Source organism: Bos mutus, chromosome 1, assembly GCF_027580195.1.
Source record: "Bos mutus isolate GX-2022 chromosome 1, NWIPB_WYAK_1.1, whole genome shotgun sequence".
In the NCBI taxonomy this organism is placed as follows: domain Eukaryota; kingdom Metazoa; phylum Chordata; class Mammalia; order Artiodactyla; family Bovidae; genus Bos; species Bos mutus.
In genome coordinates this window covers 63,878,832-63,899,708 of record NC_091617.1, presented here as the reverse complement: position 1 = coordinate 63,899,708, position 20,877 = coordinate 63,878,832, and the positions used below count along the sequence as shown (strand labels likewise).

The 20,877-nt window shown below is 39.0% G+C and overlaps 1 protein-coding gene across 4 annotated transcripts in view; it reads left to right on the top strand.

Annotated features, from left to right (window-relative positions):
- The window catches only part of GSK3B (glycogen synthase kinase 3 beta), a 219,274-nt gene that overhangs the window by 54,200 nt on the left and 144,197 nt on the right, over positions 1 to 20,877 (top strand). For all 4 annotated transcript variants that reach the window (XM_070369958.1, XM_005905429.2, XM_005905430.2 and 1 more), the window contains exon 2: positions 18,238 to 18,431. In XM_070369958.1, coding sequence (XP_070226059.1) covers positions 18,238 to 18,431 — 194 coding nt within the window. The remainder of the gene's footprint in view (positions 1 to 18,237; positions 18,432 to 20,877) is intronic.

Genomic DNA, 20,877 nt, shown 5'->3' with positions numbered 1-20,877 from the left:
AGAGTTTTGTCAAGAGAACACACTAGGAAACACCCTCTTCCAGTAACCCAAGAGATGACTCTACACATGGATATCACCAAATGGTTAATACCAAAATCAGATTGATTATAGTCTTTGCAGCAGAAGATGGCAAATCTCTATGAAGTCAGCAAAAACAAGACCAGGAGCTGAATGTGGCTCAGATCAGGAGCTTTGTATTGCAAAATTCAGGCATTTAATTGAATAAAGTAGGGAAAACCATTAGACCATTGAGGTATGACCTAAATCAAATTCCTTATGATTATACAGCGGAGGTAACAAATAGATCTGGTAGACAGAGTACCTGCAGAACTGTGAACAGAAGTTTGTAACATTGTTCAGGAGGCGGTGACCAAAACCATCCCCCAAAAGAAATACAACAAGGCAAAGTGCTTTTCTGAGGAGGCTTTACGAATATCTGAGGAAAGAAGAAAAGTGAAAGGCAAAGGAGAAGGGGAAAAATACACCCAACTGAATTCAGAGTTCCAGAGAATAGTAAGGAGAGATGATAAAGCCTTCTTAAATGAGCAGCTCAAAGAAGAAGAGGAAAACAATAGAATGGGGAAAGACTAGATCTCTTCAAGAAAATTGGAGCTGTCAAGGGAACATTTCATGCAAGAATGGACATGATGAAGGACAGAACTGGTAAAGAACTAACAAGCAAAAGATTAAAAAGAATTGGCAAGAAAACACAGAAGAACTATACAGAAAAGGTCTTAATGACTTGGATAATCATGGTGGTGTAGTCACTCACCTTGCGCCAGGCCTCCTGGAGTGTGAAGTCAAGTGGGCCTTAGGACGCATGCTGCTGCTGCTAAGTCGCTTCATTCGTGTCCGACTTTGGGCAGCCCCATAGACGGCAGGCCACCAGGCTCCTCCGTCCCTGGGATTCATAACTGAGATCAAAAGCTAGTGGAGGTGATGAAATTCTAGGTTAGCTATTTCAGATCTTAAAAGATGATGCTCTTAAGAGTGCTGCACTCAATTTTCCAGCAAATTTGGAAAACACAACAGTGGCCACAGGACTGGAAAAGATCAGTTTTCATTCTAATCCCAAAGAAGGGCAGTGCCAAAGAATGTTCTAACTACTATACAATTGTACTCATTTCACATGCTAGCAAAGTAACACTCAAAATCCTTCAGTCTAGACTTTAGCAGTATGTGAACCAAAAAATTCCAGATGTATAAGCTAGATTTAGAAAAGACAGAGTAACCAGAGATCAAATTGTCAATGTTTAGTGGGTCATGGAGAAAGCAAGGGAATTCCAGGGAAACATCTACTTCTGCCTCATTGACTATGCTAAAAGCTTTGGCTGTGTATATCACAACAAAGTGCCAGACTCCCTTACCTGTCTCCTGAGAAACTTGTATGCGGATCAAGAAGCAGCAGTTAGAACCAGACATGAAACAACGGACTGGTTTACAATTGGGAAAGGTGTTGTCACCCTGCTTATTTAACTTATATGCAGAGTACTTCATGCGAAATGCTGGACTGGACAAGCTAGAATCAAGATTTCCAGGTGAAATATCAACAACCTCAGATACACAGATGATACCACTCTAGTGGCAGAAAGTGAAGAGGAACTGAAGAGCCTCTTGATGAGGGTGAAATAAGAGTGAAAAAGCTGTCTTAAAACTCAGCATTGAAAAAAATTAATATCATGGCATCTGGTCCCATCACTTCATGGCAAATAGAAGGGGAAAAAGTGGAAGCAGTGACAGACTTTATTTGCTTGGGCTCCAACATCACCACTCCAACATGGTGACTGCAGCCATGAAATTAAAAGATGCTTGCTCCTTGGAAGAAAAGCTATGACCAACCTAGACAGCATATTAAAAAGCAGAGACATTACTTAGCCAGCAAACGTCCTTATAGTGAAACCATGTTTTTTCCAGTAATCGTGTACGGATGTGAGAATTGGACCATAAAGAAGACTGAGTGCCAAATAATTGATGCTTTCAAATTGGAGTGCTGGAGAAGACTCTTGAGAATCCCCTGGACTTCAAGGAGATCAAACCAGTTAGTCCTAAAGGAAATCAACCTGAATATTCACTGAAAGAACTGATGCTGAAGCTGAAGTTCCGATACTTTGGCCACATGATGTGAAGAGTCAACTCATGAGAAAAGACCCTGATTCTGGGAAAGATTGAAGGCAAAAGGAAAAGGAAGATGGCAGAGGAAAAGAAGGTTAGATAGCATCACTGACTCATTGGATATGTCACTGACTCATTGGATATGAATCTGAGCAAACTCCAGGAAATAGTGAATGACAGGGAAACATGGTCTTCTGTAGTCCATGGGGTCATAAAGGGTCACGATTTAGCGACTGTACAACAGCAGAACACTTCTTACGTTATAAGTTATCAGCTAACAGTATGAGAATTACTTTCCCCTGGAATGGGGGTGTCCTAGCATGCTCTTCATGACATGCTAGAAGAGGATCAGCCCTACTTCTTGGGCAGTAGCAATTGGAGCCAAGTCTTACTGTAGCCCCACTGTGAGTATTGGCCTGTTTCATTCCAGGGCTCTCTATTTAACAGGGTCCAGTTAGCTTCCCTTGTAGCTCAGTTTTGTCAGAAGAAAGGCAAAGCAGACTCTCTGAGTTGACCCAGTTGATCTGTCAGGGCTCTGCTCCATGGAGAGGTGGGTCTGGGCCTGTCCTATCTGAATGGCATCGCTCAATTCTGTGAAGTTTATTTTTGTAGGGAGAGTTTTGGGGGATGTTGTCAGCTTTTAGAGAAAGGAAGAAAGGGGCAAATGTAAAAACCAATATGGATTTAATTTCAAGTAACTGAAGTTGGTACAATACTGTTTAATATATTTTTCTCTTAGGCAGGACAAAGTGAAAGTGAAATTGCTCAGTCGTGTCCAGTTTCCACCCCATGGACTGTAGCCTGTCAGGCTTCTCTATCTGTGGAATTCTCTAGGCAAGAATACTGAAGTGGATTGCCGTTCCCTTCTCCAGGGAGATCTTCCCAACCTAGGATTCGAACCTGGGTCTCCAGCATTGCAGGCAGATTCTTTACTGTCTGAGCTAAATATAGTGTCATTTCTCATGTAGTTATAAATGTAAAGTAAAAATCACTAGTTGAAAGTGTGTGGTGTTCCTTATAGTAATGGAGTTGACAGAACTCTTATTACCTGATTATTAAAGGTCTTAGGAGGTACCCTATCATTTCCACCCTAACAGTGTAAGAAGTTAAAAAACGGTAATATTTTATGTTTCTTTTCCTTCCAGGTTATACAGAATAGTCTTATCCCATAAAAACAGATTGTGTTCTTAAATTTTGTTAGTAGTTTTAGAACTGAGAACATGATTTTCCATTGAAAATTTTGCAAATATGTAATATAATAATTAGATTCCTGGGCTTTCCTACGGAATCCATAATTAGCTCAAATATCTGCATACTACAGTGAAAAATAATAGAGAATAATAATATTTTCTACGTATCACTTTTTATTACTACTAAGAGTAAGTAAAACGTAAACCCCCTCTAAAAATTAGTGTCAAAAAATTCTTCCAAATTCTGGTATTATTAGATTGATGAAGGGATTTAATCTGAGGAAGATACGGAGTAAATAGAGACTATAGGAGGCTGGCAAATCTTTCTGGGTAGTTTCAGGAGTTTAATAGGTTGATAGAATTGGCTTTTTAGCTCATGGCTTTATTTTCTGTTGACACTGGTGTAAGCGCAAAAGTGCTGTCCTTCTGCTTACCAGCTGTGGTTAAGGTTGCTTCTTTTAGTTTTTGAATGGAATGAAGTGATAGGGAAAAGAAAGGGAAAGTTTCTTCTGTTAACTACAATTTAAAAAAAAGAAAAAGGCAAAGTAACTTAGAATGTCTGTCGTCTGAGGTGGATTTAATTGTCCAAAGGATAATCCAGGTTTAACAGAGTGGGGGAGAGCATAACAATGTGAATGATTCCTTTTCCATCAGAGAAGGTGGTGATAAAATAGTGTGTTAAGTTAGACATCCCTATGTTGATTCGTGGCTGGTACTGAATATCTTCAGAAGCTGTTTAGAACTGGGAATGAGAAACAGTGGCTAATTTACTATTTATATATGTACATATTTCAGCTTCTACCAACCAAATATTATACACATTTGGGGTATTTTTTAAAATAAACTTAGTTCAGTTCAGTCGCTCAGTTGTGTCTGATTGTGACCACATGGACTGCAGCATGCCAGGCTTCCCTGTCCATGACCAACTCCCAGAGCTTACTCACACTCATGTCCATAGAGTCGGTGATGCCATCCAACCATATCTCATCCTCTGTTGTCCCCTTCTCCTCCTGCCTTAGATCTTTCCCAGCATCAGGGTCTTTTCAAAGACCCTTTGCATGAGGTGGCCAAAGTATCGGAGTATCAGCTTCAGCATCAGTCCTTCCAATAAATATTCAGGACTGATTTCCTTTATGATTGACTGGTTTGATCTCCTTGCTGTCCAAGGGACTCTCAAGAGTCTTCTCCAAAAGCATCAATTCTTTGGCACTCAGCCTTCTTTATAGTCCAACTCTCACATCCATACATACTACTGGAAAAATCATAGCTTTGACTACACGGACCTTTATTGGCAAAGTAATGTCTCTGCTTTTTAATATGCTCTCTAGGTTGGTCATAGCTTTTCTTCCGAGGAGCAAGTGTCTTTTAATTTCGTGGCTGCAGTCACCATCTGCAGTGATTTTGGAACCCCCCAAAATAAAATCTCTCACTGTTTCCACTGTTTCCCCATCTATTTGCCATGATGTGATGGGACCAGATGCCATGATCTCAGTTTTTTGAATGTTGAGTTTTAAGCCAACTTTTTCACTCTCCTCTTTCACCTTCATCAAGAGGCTCTTTAGTAAGTCGTCTTCGCTTTCTGCCCTAAGGGTGGTGTCATCTGCATATCTGAGGTTACTGATATTTCTCCCAGCAATTTTGATTCTAGCTTGTGCTCCATCCATCCTGGCATTTCGTATGATGTGCTCTGCATATAAGTTAAATAAGCAGGGTGACAGTATACAGCCTTGATGTACTCCTTTCCTGATTTGGAACCAGTCTGTTGTTCCATGTTCGGTTCTAACTTGCTTCCTGACCTGCATACAGATTTCTCAGGAGGCAGGTAAGGTGGTCTGGTATTCCCATTTCTTTAAGAATTTTCCGCAGTTTGTTGTGATCCACACAGTCAAAGGCTTTGGCATAGTCGATAAAGCAGAAATAGATGTTTTTCTGGAACTATCTTGCTTTTTCAATGATCCAGCGAATGTTGGCACTTTAAGCATTACTTTGTTAGCGTGTGAGATGAGTGCAATTGTGTGGTAATTGAACATTCTTTGGCACTGCTTTTCTTTGGGATTGGAGTGAAAACTGACCTTTTGCAGTCCTATGACCATTGCTGAGTTTTCCAGATTTGATGGCATTTTGAATACAGCACTTTAGCAGCAGCATCTTTTAGGATTTGAAATAGCTCAACTGGAATTCATCATTTCCACTAACTTTGTTCATAATGATGCTTCCTAAGGCCCACTTGACTTCACATTCCATGATGTCTGGCTCTAGGTGAGTGATCATACCATAGTGGTTATCTGGGTCATGAAAATAAATCTTCTTTGTATAGTTCTGTGTATTCTTGCCACCTCCTCTTAATATTTTCTGCTTCTGTTAGGTCCATACCATTTCTGTCCTTTATGGTGCCCATCTTTGCATGAAATGTTCCCTTGGTATCTCTAATTTTCTTGAAGAGATCTCTAGTCTTTCCTGTTCTGTTGTTTTCCTTTATTTCTTTCCATTGATCACTGAGGAAGGCTTTGTTATCTCTCCTTGCTGTTCTTTGGAATTCTGCATTCAAATGGGTGTATCTTTCCATAGATTAAATTATTATCAAGCAAATATGTTATCTTTATATTTATGAAAACTAAAATATTGGGGACTTCCCTGGTGGTCCAGTGGCTAAGATTCTGTGCCTCCAGTGCAAGGGGCTCAGGTTTAATCACTGGTTGGGTCTTCTCATGTAGCTCAGTCAGTAAAGCTGGGTTCAGTTCCTGGGTTGGGAAGTTTCCCTGGAGAAGGAAATGGCAACCCACTCCAGTATTCTTGCCTGGAGAATCCTATGGATAGAGGCGCCTGGCACACTACAGTTCATGCGATTGCAAGAGTCGGACACAACTTAGTGCTTTCTTTCTTTCTTTCTTTTGGGAACTAGATCCCATCTGTGTGTGTTTAGTTGCTCAGTCATGTCCGACTCTTAGTGACCCAATCAACTGTAGCCTACCAGATTCCTTCTCTCCATGGAATTTTCCAGGCAAGAGTACTGGAGTGGTTTGCCATTTCTTACTCCAGGGGATCTTCCCAACCCAGGGATGGAGCCTGTTTGTCTTGTGTCTCCTGCAGTGGCAGGTGGATTTTTTACCACTCCACCACCTGGAAATCTGCCCCTAGATCCCATATGCTGCAACTGAAGAACCCAAGTGCCACAGCTAAGACCTGGCACATAAAAAAGCATATAAAAGCAACATAGTATAGTTCAGCCAGGTCAGTAGGAGATTCCTAAAGCTGTGTATGTAGAGAGCTGTATTCTTCGTAATTCTTTTTTGTTTCTTGATTAGAAAACTCATGCTTCCCTGCTTTTTCTGTCCCCAATAGGTTTCTTATTTAGAATTAACCAGTCCCCTTGTCCCTGTACACACGTCCTGCAAAAGAAAAACAAAAAGGGCAGGAAATGTGTTCCTGCTAAAGTAGCAGCTGTTGCTAATCACTGGATGATTATTTTGTGATAAATCTGTTCAAATACATAAATGTTTGCTGTCAGGTCACTGATTTGATTTTCCTCAGGGGAATTCTGACTCATTTTACTCATTTTAGATGACTCGTCTCTCAGGTAGCCTTATAGCTCAGGCAAAATGAAGCAATTTTTTTATTAAAAGTATTTTTGCAGTTTATATTAAAATGTCTGTTTCTCTTGGCAGAATTATTTTTATGGATTTATTTTGGAATAGAAAGAAATGGTTAACTTTTTTTTTTTTTTTTTTTAGGCATCAGAAAGTATACTGAACTTGGATATTGGATGACCCTGGGTTGTAGTTTTCAATATTACTGTTATCTTGAGCAGTTTTGCTTACCTTTGAGCTTCAGTTCTACAGTTCATTATTGGTTCTACCTCCCTTGTAGGACTATTGCCTAGATAAAGTGAGGTTATGGTTCTAAACATGTTTGTAAACTACAAAGTGCTCCACAAATATGTTATTGTTGATAATGTTGTGTGGTTATCAAGGCTGGTCTTGGGGAAGACTGTCAAATCACTGAGTTTTGTCTTTGCATTTTCTTTTCAGTCTGTTGAGTGATTCAACTCTTTTGAGATTACAGGGTCTTGTATCATGTTAGAGGTACTTGTTTTAGTGACCTTAAGACTTACCAGTCTTCAGTGTTTAGTGGAATCCTATAGGAAGTTGTTTACAAGAGCAGATGTTTTACAGCCTGCTATGTGCATAGGCATAAAATGAGCTACGGCAATAAATGTGTGATAAACATCATGGTTGCCCTCATAGATTGGATATTAGTTGTTAAATTGTAATTAGTAAAGCATATGGGGTTAACCTAGAGTAAGCAGGTCTAATGGGATAAAACAGATCCCATCCTTCCCCTTCTCTCCTTTACTACTGTTTGAAATATAACAAAATTATAGGTTAAGAACCTTCACTTTGAAATGCATGTAAAATGTATGTCAATTGTATGCTGTGCTATTGGAAAAGCAGGTTGGATTTAGGAGTGGAGATAACTTTGGTGGGTAATTCAGGGGAAAGCAAGACTGATGAGTCAGCTGTCCCACTGCATGGATTTGGGTTGTCAGAAGGTAATATTGAGAGGATTGAGGGGGATGTATGTCCGGCCAGGAACAGATGAAATCCATTAAAAAAAAATTGTAGAGTCCTGATTTTAACATTACACTCACTAAAAGCTAGAGTAATATATATCAGCTTTGTGAGAGCTATTTTTTGAGGATTCACGATGGCTCAAGATTGAAGTTGCCAGAAGTGTGAGCCCTGATCAGTGAGTCATTGTGTTTTTAAAGTAATTATTTGTTTCTTTGGGGTTGGCTCGGATGGTAAAGAATCCGCATGCGATGCAGGAGACCTGGGTTCGATCCCTGGGTCGGGATGATCCCCTGGAGAAGGGCTTAACAGCCCACTCCAGTGTTCTTGCCTGGAGAATCCCATGGACAGAGGAGCCTGGTGGGCTGCAGTTCACGGGGTTGCAAACAGCTGGATGTGACTGAGGGACGGAGAACACACTCACATCTGTTTCTTCAGTCTGTCCAGCATTTATTCTTTACGTGTGTGTGGCATACTCTTTTCTTTGGTAATATGGTAAACTTCCTCATTCAGAAAAATTTAGTGTATTTGTCTACTTTCTCCCTGCCCATGTCAAGTAGTTTTGGTAAATCAAACAGATAAGCATGTTTAAGACTTACATTCTGATGTTAATTCCTAAAAGCCAAAGCTCTTTACACACATGCTGCAAGCCTTTTACTTTTATGGGAGATAAACCTGTTTCTAAAATACATCTTGATAGTGTTTCAAGTGAGGGCTTAACACCAAGTAAAATATTTATTCATTTTGGTTTTGGTTTGATTTTATTCCAGTTCACTCAAGTTAGAAGAAAGGACCACGAGTAAAATAATATTTAGGTTCAGACATTTGAAAGTTAGCATGGTTCATTCTAGTTCTTGGCTTAAAGTAAAATTTGGGTTTTAAGAGAAGATTTTAAAATAGAGTCAATTCAAATTAGTTCAAAAGGGAATAGATATTTTAAAGTAAGAATTTTGCATCAGAACCTTCTGTAAGGTTCTGACCACTTCATGGTCAAGTGAGGGGCTTGGACTCTTAATAATTATCAATACTGTAAAGTATTTAAAATTTTTTATTTTGCTGAAAATACAAGGTTGATTTTAGGACCTTGACCCACTATGTGTTATTTTCAAGGCATAGTCTTAAGCAATGTAGTGTAGTAGGGTACAGGTTTTAGAGTAAATGGACAGATCTGAATCCCATGGGTACTCTTTATTGAAGAGGTTACTTTGGGCATATTGCCAGTAAACCTTTCAAACACCTTAGTTTCACTCATTTGTTAAGTGATTATTATGAGTATATCACAGAATTGTTGTATGAATTAAGTGGTATTATGCAGGTCAGGAACCAACAGTTAGAACTGAACATGGAACAACAGACTGGTTCCAAATAGGAAAAGGAGTACATCAAGGCTGTGTATTGTCACCCTGCTTATTTAACTTATATGCAGAGTACATCATGAGAAACGCTGGGCTGAAGAAGCACAAGCTGGAATCAAGATTGCCGGGAGAAATATCAATAACCTCAGATATGCAGATGACACCACCCTTATGGCAGAAAGTGAAGAGGAACTCAAAAGCCTCTTGATGAAAGTGAAAGAGGAGAGTGAAAAAGTTGGCTTAAAGCTCAGCATTCAGAAAACTAAGATCATGGCATTTGGTCCCATCACTTCATGGGAAATAGATGGGGAAACAGTGGAAACAGTGTCAGACTTTATTTTGGGGGGCTCAAAAAAATCACTGCAGATGGTGATTGCAGCCATGAAATTAAAAGACGCTTACTCCTTGGAAGGAAAGTTATTACCAACCTAGATAGCATATTCAAAAACAGAGACATTACTTTGCCAACAAAGGTCTGTCTAGTCAAGGCTATGGTTTTTCCAGTGGTCATGTATGGATGTGAGAGTTGGACTGTGAAGAAGGCTGAGCACTGAAGAATTGATGCTGTTAAACTGTGGTGTTGGAGAAGACTCTTGAGAGTCCCTTGGACTGCAAGGAGATCTAACCAGTCCATCCTAAAGGAGATCAGTCCTGGGTATTCATTGGAAGGACTGATGCTGAAGCTGAAACTCCAATACTTCGGCCACCTCATGCAAAGAGTTGACTCATTGGAAAAGACCCTGATGCTGGGAGGGATTGGGGGCAGGAGGAGAAGGGGATGACAGAGGATGAGATGGCTGGATGGCATCACCGACTTGATGGACATGAGTTTGGTTAAACTCCGGGAGTTGGTGATGGACAGGGAGGCCTGGCGTGCTGTAATTCATGGGGTTGCAAGAGTCGGACACGACTGAATGACTGAACTGAACTGATGATTCTCAAAGTATGGATGTTGAAACTACATCAAGAAGCACGTGGGTGGTTTATTAAGCATCCTGGGCTCCACTGCAGATCTACTGTTTCTGTGGTGAGATTCTAGAATCTTCATTTTTAGTAAACTCTCCTAGATATAACTAAGTCCACCATTTGAGTGGTGCTTGCATAAAATAGTAGGCTAGAAATACACTTAAATATGTATTGATATAAATTAAACTTAAGACCTCAGCGATGTCCCTGCCAATTTCTTATCCATTGCTGCATATTGATGCCTCGAAGAAACCAGAATCATTTGTAAAAGGGTTATGAAGTAGAGTAATTCTACCTGTAAATAGATTCACATGTGACAAATTGTGTTTTTTTGTTTTGACTTCTTGTTGTTGCCTTGTTTTCAGTAAACCCACAAGTCTGCTTTGCTATTTGTAAGGCTTCTGCCTACCTTAGGGCTTTGTATCTGATCAGTGGCAAGCATAAGAAGTAAAAACACTGCTGAATGTTTGTTTAGCAGGAAGTAGTCAGTTCCCAAATCCTAGTAATTCTGCTTGAGCAATTTTTATATAAATTCAAGAGCAGACGTTTGCTGAGCACCTGCGTTATGCTGAACCCTCTGCTAATAAGCATTAGGGAAATGAATTTAATAGTTTAATAATGTCTGGCTTTCCTGAGAGCTCATGGTCAAGTAAGGGGCTTGGACTCTTAATAAGTATCAAGCATTGTGATAGGCACTGTAGTAGGGTATGTTCCTGGTGGTAAAAGAGCATAGCAGAACAGAAGAATTGTTATTGTTGTTTTTTGTAAACTGTTGCCACTGCCAATAATCCAAGTTCAGAGAATCTAATTTGTTGAGCACTCACTGTGTGGCATGTACTTAAATATTAACACCATTATGTATCTAAGGACAAGCCCTTGACTGGTTTCTTCTTTTCTTAAGGTTATTTTATGGTTCTTCAGAATCAACGCTTGTGAACACTGGGATGGTATCTGCCTGTGATTCAAAGTGTGGTATTATTGTGCTGTCAAGGACTCTAGAATCTTTCCTGTCTCATTGTTATCCTCTATCACCCTGTGTTTTCCTTTCACTTCTATAAGTGAAATACAGGAAAACATCTCCCCCAGCCAGCTCGTGTATGACATCTGTCCATTTTGTTTTCCCTGCTTCTCCTTGTGTTTACTCTTCCTGTCCCCAAAGGAAATTTAGTAATTTTTTGTTTTGTGTTTCCAGTCTTTTAGATAGAATCATGTGGAGATGAATTGTGTCTATCTAAGGGAAAAGACTTTGCTAGAAATATTTTTACCACAATTTTACATAGAAATCGCCCTAAAAATTTTAACGAGGCTATTGACCATTGGCTTGAGGTGACTGATTCAGATGCTTAGTTGGCATTCCTTTGCTTTGTTAATAGTTTTGCTTCAAGGTATGAGAGCAGTTGTACTCTTGATAGAGCTTCCACATTATTGAGTAAAGCCCCTGTTTCATGACAGCAATATGTTTATTTTAGAGTTTGTCTCTGATTTTCTGTGGACCTCAGGTCATTGCTCTTTTTTCCCTTTTACTTATTTTTATGTTGTTTTCATGTATCTAAGTTGTGTTTATCTTGGAGAGTATGTATTGCTTTAATGGAAGTTTCTTAGTCATTTACTTTGGATAAAGAGTTGTTTGAACTTTAATTTAAAAACCTGAAAATTTGACAGTGTCAGTGTTTCCCTTTCAGACTATCTTACATGCTTGATAAGGTGATTTTTTTGTTATTGTTCTTTAAAAAATTTATGTAGTGTTTTTCAATAGAGTGTTATATTGCTATTGCTAAGTCACTTCAGTCATGTCCGACTCTGTGCGACCCCTGAGACGGCAGCCCACCAGGCTCCCCCGTCCCTGGGATTCTCCAGGCAAGAGTACTGGAGTGGGTTGCCATTTCCTTCTCCAATGCATGAAAGTGAAAAGTGAAAGTGAAGTCGCTCAGTCGTATCCGACTCTGAGTGACCCCATGGACTGCAGCTACCAGGCTCTTCCGTCCATGAGATTTTCCAGGCAAGAGTACTGGAGTGGGGTGCCATTGCCTTCTCCTATATTTGGGCATCCATAAAAAATAGATGTTGTTTCTCTTCATGAGAGGCAAGAGTCAGAGCTAGTTTCCCTACAAATCCTTATTGTTAGGTTAAAAAGCTTCATAAAAATACCTTGTATCTTCTTGTATCGTACCTGGTGTGCCGGTTTCTCTGGAATTTATAGACTTGGTTTTTCTACATGGAGATGTTACTTTTGATATTTCTACATGGAGATGTTATTTTTGAGGTAAAGGAAGATTTTATAGAGTTAGTCATTGCTAACTTTGCTCAGTTTATGTTACTATGACTTACTAACATCTCTAAAAGCCTCCCAGTTAAGCAGTATCACAGTTGTTGCTTTTTCTGAGCTCTGAATCTTAAGAAACTTTAAAATTAGAATATCAGTGTCAGATACCTCTGACATCTTCATGGATGCCTGAAGTGGCCTTTTGGTTCAGGATGCTGAGTCCACACTTTTAATATGGATTGTGTTACCTTGTAACATTTGTTCATCTCAGGGTCCATTGTTCTGAGGATTGATTTCAGAAGATGAAAAAAATGTAACCATAAGATACAATTTACAGGTACAAACTTTGTTTGAGAGATTGAGAACTAGGCTGCACATATTATGGGATACATCTAAGGCTTTTGTAAAATTGTATTCTATATTTAACAGCCTTCAATGGAAAGTGGTTGTTCTGTTGCATACCACTTTTGCATTGCTTCAGGAGGACTGTTTTATGGTTTATATTTTTAAGATTTAACCATTGTGTTAAAGAGTAGGGATTTTAATTCTATGTTCTAATTAGAATGGGACATTCATACTACTTGAGTGAATTTTGATTGCAATAGAGGATCCTAAGAATTCTCTGGCCAGAAGAGAGGCCTGAAACTGAGCTACTCCCACTGCTTTGCTGTTGTTGCTGCTGAGATAAAGTGGCATTTTTTGGAGACCAATTTTATTGTAGTTGATGTGAGACTTATGATACCCTGGATTCTGGGAAATTTAATATTAGGCAAAATGGTGTTTGTTTGTTTTTTTTTAAAGAGGCCTGTTTGTTATGAATTCTAGCTTTTCATGAGGATTTTTGGTTTGTTGGTAGTAGTGTTTAAAATGATGCTCTATTGTTAAGATTCAAAGTTATCCAATTTCTAAATTGAACATCACAGAATCAGTTGTTTTACATTTTTGTTCTCCATATTTTGGTTTCCAATTAGGATAAATTTCAAACTTAATGTTGCCAAAACATCTTTGGAAATAGCTCTTCAGCTATTAATAAATGAGTAATTGAGGCCTGAACTACAAAAGATTACTTATTTATTCTTTTGTTAATCTGGAGCTGACCTTTTTACATTATATTTTCAGAAGCATCTCCTTCTTTGGTAGGGATGGTATATGAAGTTGGTCTTTCAGTAGTAGTGGGAAGGTTGTAAAACATGGCAGAGACAGCCTGAGGCGAGTGAAGAGTTCTGTCACCTAAAGCTCTGTTATATTGGACAAGTTTGTTTCTCTTATTTTTCTTATTTGCATTTGAAGCATAATAAATAAGTTCCCTCCATTTATTGTAAGGATTAGAGTAGATGAAACAATGAATCGGAAAGTTCTTTTTGTACAGTGAAATTTTATACAGCTGTTACCTTATTGCCGAGTCAGCAAATTGCAGTGCCAAATGGTGACATGCTTTTCCCTGGCACACTAGCTGCCGACTGTCCCATGTACTACTGATGCTCATATGAAGTCACCGCCAGTGTTACCTTGCCGTTCTCTACAGCTCTGCTATTTCAGGTATCTGATGGAGCAGTCTTGAAGAGCTTGAATGATTTCTGAATAAAAATTCCAGGATGCTTGGGCACAAGGTCTTAGAGCCATTGTTCCTTGTATACTCAGGATTTCCTGCTAGTGGAGGAAGAGTTCCTGCTAGCCTGTAAGAGTTCTCAGCAGTTTCTCTCACTGCTCAAAAGAGAATAGAGTAAACCTTTTAATTTTTGCCAAGATAGTAAGCAGGGTTATTTTTTTGTTGTTTTTACTAGATGTGTAAGAGGGTAAAAGGATTGGTCTCTTCACATCCAATCAGTTTAAAATTGAGGCCTCAAGACTCTCTCTCAGCTATAGCCTCTGTGGCACCCATTTATCTTTCAACTCTGCTTTTAATATTTTTGCAGAATTACCTTATTTGTGCCTCTTCCTATAGGCAAATCATAATGTTGGGATAAACATTTACGAGTTTAACAGTAGTAGATAGTGCTCAGTCCCTCAGTCGTGTCCAACTCTTTGTGGCCCCATGGACTATAGCCTGCCATGCTCCTCTGTCCATGGAATTTTCCAGGCAAGAATCCTGAAGTGTGTTGCCATTTCCTTCTCTAGGGGAGTCTTCCCAACTCAGGATCAAACCTGCATCTCTTATGTCTCTTGTATTGGCAGGTGGATTCTTTACAACTGGGCCACTTGGGCAGCTTAAAATATGATTATAGAGTGGGAAATCGTAATTTTTGGTTATACCCAGACGGTTTTTGTTTTCAGCTAAAATTGTGGAGTAGAGTACCCATTGTTAATATCTATATCAATTAAAAAATGATGATGCTTTGTTTTGTGAATTAGACCTGTGAGATCTCACAAGAAACTTGTTCAGTGGAATTGGAGTTATTAATTCATTGTTCTTTTAATATGTATATATGTGTGTGTGTGAAAGTTGCTCAGTCGTGTCCGACTCTTTGCGGTCCCATGAACCATACAGTCCATGGTGTGCGTGTGTGTGTGTGTGTATTATATATATGTATATGTGTGTGTATATATATTATATATATGTATACATGTATACATATATTTGGTGATATGGTTTTTGACTTGAATGATCTAGAGAAAAGTCAAACTGTTTGAAATCACTTTTTATTTTCTTTGGAACAATAGGATTACAAGAAAATGTATTCAACACTTTGGATTTTAAGTACAAGTACAATAATACAAGTAAGGATAGGTTTATTTTATAAATGGAGAAGAAACTTATAGTAAGGTTTGTACTTAGAAGTGGTGGTTAAGATTTGTTGTTGCTCAGTCACTAAGCTATATCTGACTCTTTGTAACCCCGTGGACTGCGGCACACCAGACTTCCCTGTCCTACACTGCCTCCCGGAGTTTGCTCAAATTCATCTCCATTGAATCAGTGATGCTGTCTAACCGTCTCATCCTCTGCCACCTTCTCCTTTTGCCTTCCAACTTTTCCATCATCAGGGTCTTTTCCAGTGAGTTGGCTCTTATATCAGGTGGCCAAAATGTTGGAGTTTCAGCTTCAGCATCAGTCCTTCAGTGAATATTCAGGACTGATTTCCTTTAGGATTGACTGGTTTGATCTTGCTGTCCAGGGGACTCTCAAGAGTCTTTTCTAGCACTCCCAATTCAAAAGCATCAATTCTTTGGCACTCAGCCTTCTTTATGGTCCAGCTTTCACATCCATACATGACTGGAAAAACGATAGCTTTGACTAGACGGACCTTTGTCAGCAAAGTGATAATATCTTTGCCTTTTAAAACCTGTCTAGGTTTATCATAGCTTTTCTTCCAAAAAGAAGAATAGCTTTTCTTCCAAGGAGCAAGCGTCTTTTAATTTCATGGCTGCAGTCACCATCCTCATTGATGTTAGAGCCTAAGAAAATAAAGTCTGTCACTGTTTCCATTTTTTCCCGGTCTATTTGCCATGAAGTGATGGGACCAGATGCCATGATCTTAGTTTTTTTGAATATTGAGTTTTAAGCCAGCTTTCTCATTTTCATCTTTCACCTCATCAATAGGCTCTTCAGTTCCTCTTCACTTTCTGCCATTAGAGTGGTATCATTTTCATATCTGAGATTATTGATATTTCTCCTGGCAGTCTCGATTACAGCTTGTGATTCATCCAGCCCAGGAATTTGCATGACGTTCTCTGTATATAAGTTAAATAAGCAGGGTGACAATATATAGCCTTGTTGTACTCCTTTCCCAATTTTCGACTAGTCCCTTGTTCCATGTCTGATTCTAATTGTTGTTTCTTGATCTGCATACAAGTTGATTAACGTGATCAAAAATGAGTTCTATGGAATATTTTGGGGGAGTGAGGCATGATCATTTAGAACTCAGATTAGATTTAATTAAGTTTTTAGCATATATGTCTAAGATCTATTTTACTAGATAACTAGAGGTGAGAGGAAACTTATGTATGTTGTTGTCTTGTGCTGAAGTTTATGTACATTTAAAGCATATGTAAAACTGTTGGAAATAAAATGATGGTATTGACAATATTTGATTTATTCTTTCTACAAGTCATATTGAATTTGTGCTAACTAAATCATATCTGTTCAGGTGTTTCACCTTAAAACTAAAGACATATGTGTTTCAGATAGCTGGCTGTGATACAGTATAGACTGCCTATAAACCACCTAGCTGTTGTATGTAGGAATCATTCATTATTTTTGTATCTGTCATGAAGGCTGCCTTACACACAAGAGAGTTAATCAATTGCAGATACTGCTTTTTGGCTTTTGTATATATTAACTCTGTGAGCTTAAATGGCTGTAAATATTGTTTACAATATGCCACTAACATTTGGATATTCATTTTTCTGGCAGTCTTAAATTGAGTAGGGGAAAGACTCAAACCATTGGAAAATCAGATTATTATATATTTTATTTTTTTTAATGTGCGAGACAAATGAATACATATTTCATCATCTTGGTTTGGTATTTGGATTTAACTATTGCATCATTTTTCTTTTATGAGGTTACTATGAATTCAACTAACATCTTAAAATTGGTATAATGGAAGAGTAGGAGAGAGAAAAAGCAATGTGCAGTTTTGTCAGTGAGAACTGGTTTTAGAAATGTCAGCAAAGAGAGAAGAAGCACAAGTCATAATTGCTGCTTTGCAAAGATTGTAGTCCCTAGAATCTGGGTGTATTCTGAAATCACTAAAGGAACAATTTAAAGCTTTTTAAAATCAAGTGCTCAGTGGTATAGAATGGTTTGAAATAGTTTAAGAATTCAGAGAGTAAGGTGATTGTTTAGTCAAGAAAGGAGGTGGCTCTTGAACTTGGAAATAATCTTTGGATTGTTACTGGCAGGAAATGAAGGCAGAAGAGATGAGGAGATGGCCATGAGTGGGCAGAGACCCCAGTGCTGGTGAAATAGTTATGAATGAGGCTCAGTTCAGAATGGGTTTGATTTTTCTCACAAGGTTTGCGTCTCTTACCCCCAAATTAACATTCCTCTGTTTCTTTTCCCCATCTGACTTTTCTTGGAAATGTATCACTATTTTCTTAAGAAGAAAATAAGACGTGGAGAAGCAAAAACTTAAAGCTTTACCTTCCTAAAGGGAGAGTGGTCTGAATAGAAACAGAATTAGATGTTTTCAGTTGGACGTATCTTTTTTTCAAGTACAAGAAGAAAGCCTGGGGAAAAAATTAGGGCTTTTAGAGTTGGACAGATAAGGATTCTTTGGTGAGTCCATCATTTGCCTTTTGACTGGACAAATTTAGCATTTTTCTTATTATGTTTATGCAGGAACAGTGCTATCTACTTCATGGGATTGTTTTCATTAAATGAATTCATGTGTATAAACTAAGCATGGTGCCTGCTCTATAGAGTGACTGAATAAATGGTGGTTAAAATAATTACTTATAATTGAAACAAATAGTTGAAATAATTCTGTGATGATAGATATGATAAATGAACATGAGCATTTAAAAATAATTATAGAATATTTGGGCTTCCCAGGTGGTGCTAGTGGTAAAGAACCCGCCTGCCAATGCAGGAGACATGAGATGGAGGTTCGATCCCTGGGTTGGGAAGATCCCCTGGAGGAGAGCATGGCAGCCCACTCCGTTATTCTTGCCTGGAGAATCCCATGGGCAGAGGAGCCTGGTGGGCTACAGTCCATAGGGTCACAAAGAATCGGGCATGACTGAAGGGACTTAAAACGCACATAGTTTACTCGGTATACTGTGGCAATTTTCTCGGTTGAAGTCTTTGCAGTTCTCATTTTTCTATCCCTTTTTTCTTTTAGGAGACAAAGATGGCAGCAAGGTGACCACAGTGGTGGCAACTCCTGGGCAGGGTCCAGACAGGCCACAAGAAGTCAGCTATACAGACACTAAGGTGATTGGAAATGGGTCATTTGGTGTGGTGTATCAAGCCAAACTTTGTGATTCAGGAGAACTGGTTGCCATCAAGAAAGTATTGCAAGACAAGAGATTTAAGGTAAGACCTTCAGTAGTTCATGTGTTTTTTGTTGCTGTCAGTACATGTAAATAATTACTTTTTAAAGTGTTTCCTTTTGCTTCAGGTTTCATTTATTGCACAAGTGTTTGTTCAGCTTAACTACTGTAGTGACTTTTCCATTGTGTATTATGTTGAGATAAAATTTACTGAAGATTGCAGTATTTTTTTTTAACTGTAGCTATGAGTGATATATGTATTTAAAATGTTGTGAAAGATAGATTAAAATTTCTTAATTCTTTATTTTAAAATGTGACCTCTGTCTGCCTTGCGTCTCATTGATGTAGGAGACCAGAGAAACATTGCCTGTAGCATATGTTCATTTGATACAGTTGACTGTGCTTCCTTTCTTGAAAAATTTCCTTCGAGTCTATGATACAACACTGTCATTTTTCCCCCTATAACTGACATTTCTTTCCTGCTATATTCTTATATCTCCCTTCCATCTGCCCCTAGATACTTCCCACAGTTCATTTTTTTTTCTTACAAGATCCCCTTAGAGTGTCCTGTGTATGGATGATCAGAGGTCATCTCTTCATTATGATACAGTGGAGAGTCAGGAGACCTGGGCTCTCATCGAGCCTCTGCCATTAACAAGCCATGCAGCTCTGTTCCCTTCCCTACTCTGCCCACCTCTGCAGCATTTTACTGAGAGTCTCCTGTGTTCTGGGAACTGTGCTTAACATTAAGGGATAAAAAATTAAGAGGTTATCACTGCTCTGAAATAGCACACATTCTGGTGTCTGTACGATACAGAATGTTTTGAGCATTCTGCTGCTACTGCTGCTAAGTTGCTTCAGCTGTGTCCGACTCTGTGTGACCCCATAGATAGAAGCCCACAAGGCTCCCCCGTCCCTGGGATTCTCCAGGCAAGAACACTGGAGTGGGTTGCCATTTCCTTCTCCAACATTGAACATTCTAAAGAGGTTTAAAAAAAAACTCTAAAGTTTTTTTCTTCAGTTTATTCTCTTCTGAGCACTAGTCCTATGTTGCCAAATGCCCACTCAGTCTTGATATTTGAAGGTACCGTTATTTTCAAATTGACAAGTCTTCTTATGTAACTCTAACTTAACTGTCAGTCTTAAAGGAAATTCTTTCTATTGGTTCCCATTCCTTCTTATTCTTTCCTTCTAATGGTTTTCTCATTCACTGTCATCCGTATTCGTCCATTCTCTCATACCTCATATCCAATCATTACCCAACTTGGTTAATTTTGTGCTGCCTGCAGCACCCCCCGCCATTTCCTTTTCTCATCACTACTGTTCTAGCCAGACCTTTGTCATTATTTGGCTTTATCACTAGTAGCTCTACATCTGATCTTCTTAAAAATCTTGCATTCCAACTTTAGAATAATCCCACAGCTCATTTTGGTCATATTGTTTCTACTACACACACATCTTCTGTGGTCCCTCATAGTCTAGAAAATAAAGCTTGCACAGTTTTAATTGTGCATTCAAGAGCTTCCATAGTCTTGCCTTCTTTCCAAATACTTAATTTTTTTAAAAATTTTATTTTATTTTTAAACTTTACAATATTGTATTAGTTTTGCCCAACATTGAAATGAATCCGCCACAGGTATACCTGTGCTCCCCATCCTGAACCCTCCTCCCTCCTCCCTCCCCATACCCTCCCTCTGGGCCGTCCCAGTGCACCAGCCCCAAGCATCCAGCATCGTGCATCGAACCTGGACTGGTGACTTGTCTCATACATGATATTACACATGTTTCAATGCCATTCTCCCAAATCTCCCCACCCTCTCCCTCTCCCACAGAGTCCACAAGACTGATCTATACATCAGTGTCTCTTTTGCTGTCTCATACACAGGGTTATTGTTACCATCTTTCTAAATTCCATATATATGCGTTAGTACACTGTATTGGTGTTTTTTTTTCTGGCTTACTTCACTCTGTATAATAGGCTCCAGTTTCATCCACCTCATTAGAACTGATTCAAATGTATTCTTTTTAATGGCTGAGTAATACTCCATTGTGTATATGTACCACTGCTTTCTTATCCATTCATCTGCTGATGGACATCTAGGTTGCTTCCATGTCCTGGCTATTATAAACAGTGCTGCAATGAACATTGGGGTACACGTGTCTCTTTCCTTCTGGTTTCCTCAGTGTGTATGCCCAGCAGTGGGATTGCTGGATCATAAGGCAGTTCTATTTCCAGTTTTTTGAGGAATCTCCACACTGTTCTCCATAGTGGCTGTACTAGTCTGCATTCCCACCAACAGTGTAAGAGGGTTCCCTTTTCTCCACACCCTCTCCAGCATTTATTGCTTGTACTTTTGGATCGCAGCCATTCTGACTGGCATGAAATGGTACCTCATAGTGGTTTTGATTTGCATTTCTCTGATAATGAGTGATGTTGAGCATCTTTTCATGTGTTTGTTAGCCATCTGTATGTCTTCTTTGGAGAAATG